The sequence below is a fragment of the Oncorhynchus keta genome, chromosome 12 (assembly GCF_023373465.1).
Source record: "Oncorhynchus keta strain PuntledgeMale-10-30-2019 chromosome 12, Oket_V2, whole genome shotgun sequence".
Lineage (NCBI taxonomy): Eukaryota > Metazoa > Chordata > Actinopteri > Salmoniformes > Salmonidae > Oncorhynchus > Oncorhynchus keta.
Window position 1 is genome coordinate 31455557 of NC_068432.1, and position 10794 is coordinate 31466350.

The 10794-nt window shown below is 39.9% G+C and overlaps 1 protein-coding gene across 3 annotated transcripts; it reads right to left on the reverse strand.

Moving 5' to 3' along the window:
• Positions 1-2386: 2386 nt before the first annotated feature.
• Positions 2387-10470, reverse strand: LOC118391319 (APC membrane recruitment protein 1-like). Of its 3 annotated transcripts, none has more exons than XM_035782594.2 (3): positions 10337-10470; positions 9926-10093; positions 2387-9045 (listed from the first exon to the last, which is right to left on the reverse strand). In XM_035782594.2, exons 2-3 carry the CDS (start codon positions 10017-10019, stop codon positions 5894-5896), a joined length of 3246 nt encoding a protein of 1081 aa, XP_035638487.1. In that variant the 5' UTR covers positions 10020-10093; positions 10337-10470; the 3' UTR covers positions 2387-5893. The 3 variants fall into 3 exon arrangements, with proteins under 3 accessions (XP_035638487.1, XP_035638489.1, XP_035638488.1); XM_035782596.2 differs by having other exon boundaries at positions 2387-9148; XM_035782595.2 differs by lacking the exon at positions 10337-10470 and having other exon boundaries at positions 9926-10242.
• Between the last annotated feature and the right edge of the window lie 324 nt (positions 10471-10794).

A 10794-nucleotide genomic window follows, 5' to 3' on the forward strand; every position in this document is an offset into this window, starting at 1 on the left:
CACCAACACAAACGTCAGGGGGAAAAACTCACAGAACTCATAAGGATAAAGAAGAATAGAATTGAACAATAATTCAAATAAGACATATGAAAGCAACACAACACAGGATGAGGAGAAAACATGCTTTGGGCTAATAGCACAAGTGGATGAGGATAAGTAGCACCTCTGCTTTTTCCAACACCCATACAGATGATTTTGAGGGGTCATAACAAAACCAGGTGGACCATAAACTGAGTCCTCATGGGGGAGATTCCGGGAGACCAGAGGTAACAAAGCACTGGCCTGGCCGGTTGTGTGGTCTATTCATTGCCAGCAGGTAGAGAGGAGTGGTTACCCTCACTGCCTCAAAGGCAAGCACAATGGCTTTGAATCTGAAGCCAACAATCACTGGGAGCTTGTGTGGAGAGATGAGGAAAAGGTTGACATGGGCTGGCTTTAAGAAAAGCTCAGATATACAAGTATTTAGTCCACACAAACAAAGTTAAGTCCACAGACAAGACCTCTCTGACACTGGCAGTCAACAGCTTTTTGTTGGCAGCTACTTGAAAGCAAGGGGAAAAGCATAATGTTGTTTTGACCTCAATGCTAGGCTGCTGTCTGTCTTTGCGGCTCATCTGAGGATAGGAAACGTTTCATATTAGAATCAGAGGAGTCTCCGCTGCCCTCAGATGACAATGTGCCTGTACCTTTCAAACGAGAGAATCTCATTATCTGGAACCTGATACATTCACTTCACTGAGGCTCAGTGACAACGACAGCTCAGAAGTAAAAAAAATATGTCACTGTTTAAAAAGGAAACAAACATCATTAGTGAGAAGATCTTGCTATTTTTACTCTCCCATGATGATAGAATATGCTGTTAGAATAAGCTTTCAAATGATACTGTGAAACAGAAAAAGGAGGTGGGGTAGAGGGGTACTGTAGAAATCCAGTGAAATCTAAAACCAGGGAGACTGCAGCATTAGAGTGGGGCTAAACCACTGCAGTGGGAAATCTACATACTTCTACTACAGCTTTGTAGTGGATGCACTGCGCTGCAGTGACCCAGCCTTGGCCCACGTACACCTCAAATAGTCTCACAGTCTAGTTCACATTTGTATTTTGTTCACTTGTTAATGTTCAAATGTGTTCTATTAAATTAACATCACATAGAGCTTTCAGTCTCTCTATATATATCCACATAGGCCGATAAACACTTATCTAAATCAGGAGCAAAAACAAGAATAGTTCCAGTTTCCTGTGTCGCAACTCCTCTGGAGACTGCGTGGTTGAGCACAGTAGTTGGCCGCAAAAGGTCTTGGATGACGGCCAGGCAACCTCAAGAGTAGCATTTCCCATCATCTCAATGTGTTTACAGTTCAGGGAACACAAGGAATTACATAACTCAGGAAAATGGCTCTTCTCTCCTGGTTTGGACACAAAAGACAGTCACACATAAATACACAAAGATGAATAGCTGTAAGGTAATCATACACAAGCTTTATGGTGTAGCCTACTGAATTGTGGTCAGGGTGTGAGATTTAATTTGATGCATTTCTAAGTATTTTTCCAGTGGCAACACACCAACATCTTGTAGTTCCAGGTGTTTTGTCAACACTACCACACAGACTCTAATATACTATTTGTGAAGTAGGCTTCAAACTATTATGCCATGGTACTGTCTGTTCACTCTCACTGCAAATCCAGATAACACAAAACCTACTGAGCAGACTGGTTGAATCAATGCTGAAATGTGTCAAAGTATGGTGATGTGGAAAATGCATTGGATTTGAAAAATTCATTAACGTCAACTTTTGTTTTGAGCGTGAAATTTCAACCACAGGATTATCTCATCATGATAATCCATTTTCAACAGACAAAACAGAATTTGTACCTTCAAGACAATGTCAGATCTTCAACCGTATAGCCACCCTCAGAAAGAAAAAAAATCTGTGTAGCACCACCTACTGGAGAGTATTTTCATCTACAGCTATCCATTAAACATGCCCAACCCTGCTTAACTTAGGTGTTTATCACTGACTAATACCAATGGGCTATCTTCAGAATGATCATTGAGAGATCTCTTAATAACTAAATAGATTCACTGTTGCTATTGGTGTAATTCCAAAGGGTAGGTTAACTAGGTTTAAGAGTAAAAATAAAATGTAACCATACCTTGTCATATCATCAATGATAATATTTAGGCCCATATATAGCATTTGCAAAGTCATCCACAGCTATTGTCTTGTTTCAATTCAGTTCAACTAAAAATAGACAATACATATAGGCCTAGGGTTTCGGTTGATTTCAAATTGCATCAAGATAATAATTAATATGTTGGATTCACATCTCCATCTAAACCACAGATCAATTGCTATAATCTGCACAGAAACTCAAACACCATTGATCACTTGCACTATTTCTTTAATGTAATCTCAACTGCAATCCAGCTCATTGGGTTGTGCTATTAGATAAAGCACAGTGATAACGCATTAAGTTGTATAATAAATACAAAATATCTGACATTGAATTCCCATTTGAACTTTGTTGTGCTTTAAAATGGTTGAAAGTCCAGTGATAAAACATTTAAATAAAAAACTAAAATCTGGTTGAAAGCATAGTGATAACATTGGGAATTCAAAAAACTTCTGGCAATCTTGAGTGGGTGAATAAAGGTTGAAATCTCACTGATCAACATCTCAACCAATTAAAAAAATGTCAATGTTGAAATGATGTGCCCAGTGGGTAGCCGAGAGTCAATGGTTGTACAGCAAATGGGGAGGAATTTGGAGGATTGCTCACAACAGATGAGACTGCAAACTGACCTTGATGTTCTTCTATTTCAGCATTAGCAAGCTCCAACCTAAAAATCAACTATTATTGGCTGCTAGCGCCAACAAAAGATATAGGATTGTATGCTCCTGGATTGTTGGTCTCATTTGCTGTTGTAAAGTTATTTGTCCAGCAGAGGGTAGTGTCTCTAGAGTCATATATAGGCCTTACTTCTCATTGACGCCAAACTCATCACTGGTGTGTGTGTGGCCAAAGAGCTCTATTATCATGTAATGTGACGAAAGTGTCAGTTCCAATCCAAGTGCCAAAATGTTTAGTAAACTCCAGGCGCTTACATTTGTTGGATGATATGAAAATAGAGCTCCTTGGCCATGCACACCAGTGGTGGGTTTGGAATCGAAATGAGAATGCACGAGCAGAAAAAAAAGCATGCCTACTGTAAAATATGGTGGTGGATCTTTGATGTAAATGGGATATTTTTCCTCCACTGGTCCTGGAGCCCTTGTTAAGGTCAACAGCATCAATAACTTCACCCAGTACCTGGATATTTTAGCCAAAAACCTGGTTGCTTCTGCCAAGAGGCAAAAACTTGGCAACACGTGGATCCTCCAGCAAGACAATAACCCCAATCATTTAAATATTTTTTTAATCACAAAGAAATTGTTAATTGGCCACAAAAATCAACATTTTGCAATGGCCATTTCAGTCTCCGGACTTGAAAGCAATTGAAAACCTGTGGTTTGAAAAGGGCAGTCCATGAGCGCAATGTATATCAAGGATCTGGAAGTATTCTGTATGGTGGAATGGTCTAAGATACCTCCCAATGTGTTCTCTAACTCAAAACATTTGACAAAAAACGCTCAGTGCCGTTAACCTCACAAGGTGAGGTATTGAAAGGTATTGAAAACAGGGGTATCAAAAATTGGACCCACCTTGTTAAAACAAAATCTCTTTCTCTGAGCGATTGTATTAGTATAATATACTTTCCCATTTTTTTAGCATACAATATAACAGTATTTAAATTATTTTATAGTAATGTTTGCTCAACTTTATCAAGGGTGTCAATAATTTCAGACCCCACTGTATATGCTACATGTAGGCATAGAAATTTGAACATTTGCTTTCATTCTTACCAGCTGCTTCGGCATGTACGTGACAAATCAAGAAATTGATATACATATACAGCCTATTCCTTATTGTTGAAAAAGTTAATTGATACAATTACACATGCCCTTTGTCAATGCCAGTGAGAGCAAAAACACATACTAAAACTCCCATAATTGGTTTTGTCAACATGGGAAAACTCATCTTTGGGCATGAAATTTCCACAGATAGCTTACCACAACAAATTCAGTTGTAACAGCTGACAGAAAACAATAACATAGGGAAAATCTAACTTAAAAAGGGGCAATCTGCAGCGGTTACATACATTTGTAGGCTTGAATTAATGTTCTTGAAGAATAAAACATCAAGATGCCTCATGAGATTACTGCAACTGCCATACCCAATCAGAACACAAGATGTCTTACTCCTTTGTTTGTAATTAATGTTGTAAAAAGTTTTTAAAAAAACACTGTATAGCCTAAAAACATGATTAAAACTATAATTTTGATACCATCATTGATACATATTAGGTCTGTTCATGAGTTTGAAAGTGGTTAAATTTCTTCTGCCCTATCCCTCAGCTGTTTACCAGATCAGTGGGGGGTGACCGCTTTGTTATTGTTGGAACTGCAGATTGCCACTTTAAAGACAAGAATCGTGATAAGATGTATTAATGCTCAACATACAAAAGTTAAACATGTAGCCATGTGCTCAGTAAATACATAAAACTAACTGTAGCTAGGACAGGTCTTACAGATTAAAAAGACAATGTAGTGTAGAAAAGAAAGTGCTGAGATGTAGAAACAAATGCAGAGTTGGTCAATGAGTATAATATATCAAAAAGGTCTTACAATAGGATGATAATCACAGAAATAAGGAACATTTATGATGAATCTACTAAAAATCGGCAATAAAAAGGTATCCAAACCATCCCCGTGTTTTTTGTCTTTTTATCTACAAAGAAAACAAATGTATCAAGGATTTAAGTGCAAGGCAGCATTATATTCTTCATTGTGCTAGACAAAAAAAAGGTAACCGAGGCAATATCCCAAAATGCCAACCAGCATGACACAATTTCACAGACTTTGCCAGCAGACAGTTGAGTTACGATTACCTGGGTAAAATCAATCTATATCAGTTTTCAGCAGATGGATTGGTTGTGAATACAAATTTAACATCACTTTTTAGAATTATTGCAGAGGTACTACAGAATACAAATCTAAAGAACAAAGCATTATTTTCAGATATCAGATTCTGTCAACCAAAAACAAAACATACAGCGTAACCATTATTTTTTTTAAAGGTACAACTTAACTGATGTAAGATGAAATACATTCTAAACATAAAACAAATTGTAACATACAGTTTATAGCCTACCAACAAAATCAGTTTCACGAAAATGTAAGACATTATCGATGCGGTTCCCCCGACATTTGATATCTAAAAAAGGTTAACTGACCTCCTATCCAAATCTGCATGTTGAAGCTGAATCTTATAAATGCATCACAATCTAATACCATCATAATAGTGTACTAGTACAAAGACTGCAGTAAACAGCTTTCTGTAAAGAAAGTCTTCTTTTTTTTAAAGACTAAAGGCTACCTACAACTTGACAGACTGAACATACCATGTAGTTTAGCTACCAATATGTGTAATAAAATGTGATGTGTAGCCTAACGCTGGGCTGAGGAAATGCAAAGTATACTCGTGCCTGAACATTTAATGAAAGATTGCATGGGAGTTTGTATTTTGATGACTGTTCACATGATAACGCAGCATGATAGAACAGCACAGGCTTCCTTATCCATTGCAACACAAATTCTAAGGCTTGTACATCACATTGAAATACAATAGCTTATTAATCAAAACAGCATATTTGCAATGTGTGATAACGGTAACAGACAATCATTCTATTTTCGGTGATGTAAACGTACTAGATGGTGTCTTTTTGGTGGCACATAGTATGAAAACGCAGGATACAGGCCTATATGCTAACTGTAGAGGTTTCATCCCATTTTTAGGGATTTGCTCCAGACATGTGTTTGCTACATTCAACAGGGCGCACCATTTCCACTGCTTTTCTTCCTTTACTGGTGAAGTCTGGCAGCTGCTCATAGTCCACTGGGCTTACAGGACTCCCAGACTCAGAGCAAAGATGAGGCATTCCATGGGTGATCCCCACTGGCCTAATCTTACTGTGTTGATTGTAAGGATGAGAGTCAACAGTCGATGTGTAAAAAAGGGCCTCACCCCCACCACCTGATGCCTTATCTGATCTCCCATAGTGAGCATGAGGTCGACCAGGGGCCTGAGGCCGACAGGATTCTGATTGCAAAGGAAGATGAGATGGCCTATGCAACGGTCCTGTATTCTGAGGGATAGAATTACAGGATACTCTGTCAGTCAGTTTGCTAGCTGAGATCGGTTGAAGTTTACAGTTTGGGACTCGACTGACAGGCTGACTGAATGATACGTGTCCGTCTTGGGTTTGATAGAGACTGTGCGTCTGCTCTTTTCTTTTCCCATCTGCTCCAGGGTGAGTTACAGTCCCCTCAGTATCTGGTTGCCATGACTGCAACATGTTTCTATTGTCCCCATTTTCTGAAGTGGAAATGTGACCATTATTTTTGCGGTGAAGTGAGGACGCCATCTTTGACACTCTTTCATTTCTAGGGCATGACGCTAGCGCTGCCCCACTCCCTAAATACATGTCAGTCATCTCTAACTCCAAGCTCTCTGTGTCCAGGGATCTACTCCTCCGATTTAAGGCCAGAGGACTCGACAGAGGAGCCAGTGGACTTGACTGATGGACTCGTGTAAGGCTAAGGTGACGTGGCAGGCTGGCGATTCCCCAAGTATTACTGAGGAGACTCCGTTCATAGAGGTCAAACATTTGTAAGTCACATTCAGCAAACGCATCCTTTTGCAGGTAGCTTTCTTCAAACACTTCGTAAGGCGACGTGATGTCTTCCTCCTCCATTACCATATCCATCTGCTGATCATATTCCCCCTCATTATCGATGTCCACGACATCAAATGTGACAATGGCTGGGAGGGATTGCATGTTTTGGGAAAAGGGAGAGCCTGACTCAGAGCCTCCCATGCTTTCATTTGAATCACTATAAAACTGTGACTGTTTTGTAAAGTCCACTAGGGCTTGGGAGAAGCAAATTGCCTGGTCATCCTTCAAATCATTATTTGTTTCTTTAGAAATATCATGATTTCCTCTTAAGTGGGGGGACTGTGGCTTGTTTTGCTCAGGGCACATTTCTTGTGATTGACATGTTTTTGAAGCAAGGGAGCTAAAAGCTGCATCTGACATTCTGACATTGGCATGCGATCGGTTTTCTTTTTTATTCAAAGCCTCTGGGTTGACCTGGTCCTCTTTCATAGAGGCTTGAGTTTTTGTGTTGACCTTAGAAATGCTTTCCTGGAAGCTATTATCTTGGTGGATCCTCCCTTTGGTGAACAGAGCCTGCTCTTTGGAAAGTTTACACATGCTTTTCAACTCCGCACATAGAAGGTCCTGCTGGATCAAAGTCAGCCTGTCCTCTTCCATTAGATCTGTTTCAGGAGTGAACATAGCATTTACATCACTACACTGAGCTGGCATTTCTAAAAACTCAAGTGGATCAGGCAGCTTAGATTTTTCAAGAGGTGGACTGATAAGACTATCATCAGGCTCAAAAAGCTCATACAGAGCGTCACCACTGTAACTGTCCCTTGGTAGTCTATCCGTCCTGACATTGTTAACTTTGTCACGTCCGTCTTCATCTTGTCCTGGGGTGGTAGAGTCATAGTAACCCTCATCACTGTTAGGAACTGACTCTTGATGGTCGCTCTGAGGGGTCATGACATCCGCAGATGTAAGGGTGGTCTCTGTAACTTCAAGATCACCATTGCTGTTGTTGCTGATGTCCATGTTATAGGAGCTAGATGGCTCTTCAGGTGTCATCCTAGGACTTTCACTGTGTTCTAGAAAGTCTGGTTCCTGGCTGTCTGTATAGCAAATGTTCTCTACAGCGTCATTTCCCCAGAGGTCATGGAGATAGTCTCCAGCCACCTCATCAGGGGTGGCCATTTCTTCTCCTCCACCCTGGTAGGTAACATAACAGGAACTCCTTTTGCCTGCATTTCGACTCCTTTCCCCCGAGACTGTGCTCTCTGCAATACTGTCATCATCTTGATCAGCTATTATGTCACCACAGCCAGTGAGTGAGTCAAAACTCTTCAGAGACGCCACATCACCATAAAGCAAGCTTATTTGAGATGAGCCAGTAGGCAGATGGACGTTCACTGTAGACTCTAGGTTGGTGTTCGGGAGAGAACCAGGTTCAGTGGTTTCATGGAGTGTCTCTTCAAGTTTATTTAGGTTATCATTCTTTGCTACAACATCCTTGCCTTTCATCAGTTCCCCTACAAGAGAATCCACACTCCTTTGTTTCACCATATTGTTCTCAGACACTATGACATCAACATTAATACATTCAGGTGCAATAGTCAAACAATCTTCGACATTTGCCAAAACAGGCACATCGGATTCAGACAAACTGTTCAGGCACTTTGTGTCATTTTGGTCAATCTTTGTCTGGGCAATAGGCACCTCTTTGTTGCAGACATGAGACATTGCAACCATTTCATTTTTTTCTAAATCACAATTTCTATTCTTTCTATGACGCCTGATACTGTTAAAAAGTCCCCTCAAACCCTTTTTCTGACGGGGGAGGGAAAAGGACTTCTGATCACCAGTAGAGTGACCAAATTCACTACAACAAGTGCTAGGAGTCTGGCTGTGGTACTCAAAATCTCCTGCTGGAACATATCCACTTCCCAGACTGTCCTCCCAACCTGCCTTGCTAAGTCCATCATGCGTTTTACTCTTGCTTAATCCCTTTTTAGAGGCACACTTGTTCTGATTTTTGTTCCTCCCTCCAAAGAAGTTGGGCAAAACACAAATGCTTTTACGTCCTCCAAAGAATCTTAAGGCAGTCCTCTTCAGTTTCCCTGATGGCTGAGGCTCAGGGGGCACAGCATCAAATGTGTCAGATGGAGGCTTTACCTCAGTCTGTGAATCCTGGCCACCCATGGCTGTCTGCTCGCAGCCAGCAGACAAATGCTTTGTATAACTTGCTGGCTCATTTCCTCCGCAGGGCTCCATGGCAACACAATCTACAGGAAGATGAAATGAACAGAGAGCATGACAGTCATCACCATCAGGTGTAAAGAAGACTGCTGCCATGCCATCCTACAAAACCATTTGCTTCCATGTTTTCTGAAATGTAGGACAAATTAAGGATTAGGCATAGAATGATTCGATTCTGTTTTATACACTGGTGGGCCTACATCAAGCATGTTGGAATGGTTTTCTTCACATTAGAGGAAATAACACGTTTATAGTTAATGATCTGACAAACCTTCACAACAGCAATGTCATGCTATCTGCATAAAAAGTGTAAAGCAAGTTGTCCATTATCTAGGTGCAACATTATGCGCAAATAAATAATACAATAGGATGTGCCAAAACTTGTTTTAACTATCAAGTCACCACCTGTTTTGGAAACAAAATCATTAGCTATGTAGGGATAATTGTTTATTATGCTATACTACGCGAGAAAACAGAGAAGCATGACGTTTGTTACCCAAGCAGTCGTCGGGTTAGGACAACAACAAAGCTTAGCTATGTGTAGCTAAGTTAATGCCTAACGTTAGCTTGAGTGTGGCCTGTAAATCTGAAGGACGTAAACTACCAGCAAATTATCATCTACCTAGCTAATATTCCGAAATGGAGGTGATTGTATTAATCTAGCTCGCTAATTCCAAGAAATAACATTTTACTTTCTTGCTACAGTAACTACCATTGTTGGGAAATATACACACTGGCAGCAGAGGTGATAAGCTACGTTAGCTAACTAGTTAGCTAGCCTAGAATACAATAATTCCCTGCAAGCGTCAAACGGTGGCTAGCATAACAACGAGGGACATTTTTCAAAACACCTTCCCAATAAAAGTCATGTTTAGGCGATGGGGACGTATATATAAATTAACCAACCTTGTTGTTTGGCTGCTACACCCCAGGATAATATACACAATAAATCAGATTCACTTTGTTCAGTCGCGTTAACAGTCTGGAGCCTCTTGTTCATATGCGCATTGAATTCTGGTAGTCGTAGTGAGGATGGGATATGTCTTTCTTTTTAGTTATCGTCTATTGTAAATACTAGAAGAAAAAAACACGAGAAATTAGAAACTTGTCAGTTGTAAGAAATCATATCTGAAACATCTTGTGAAAATAAAGTAAAAATAAACGACAAAATAATCACAAAGCAGAAAAGTAGGGTCGGCGCTTGCACTCTTCTTGGCCTCCGGATCCTCAAACAAGGACAATTTCGTGAACAAGACATTTATTAAATAATTTGATGGTCAATTTATCTTTCATTCATTCTAGTTACGTAGTACCTACCTCAAATATTCCAGTGTGCCTACACATTGTATATGTGTTACTGGCAGACCCTGCATATAGCTTCCGCTCTTCTTGAATACTGCACTGTTGAGTAGGGTTTGCAAGTTAAGCGTTTCACTGTACACACTTGAAACGTTGTTAGGTCTACATGGCTATTATCATAGCTCAGTTGAAATTGTATTGTTAGTAGACTACTGGAACGTCAGCTACACCATCAATGTAATGTCAATTATGTATATTATTACTTGCATGGTGCACTGCACCAATGAGATATGTATCTATAAATATGTATCTCATTGGTGGAATGCACCATGGACATAATAATATACAGGGCCTTCAGGAAGTATTCATACCCCTTGACTTATTCAGCCTGAATTAAAAATGAATCAAATAGGTTTGTTTCTCACCCACCTACACACAATACCCCATAATGACAAACTAAAAACATGTTTTTAGAA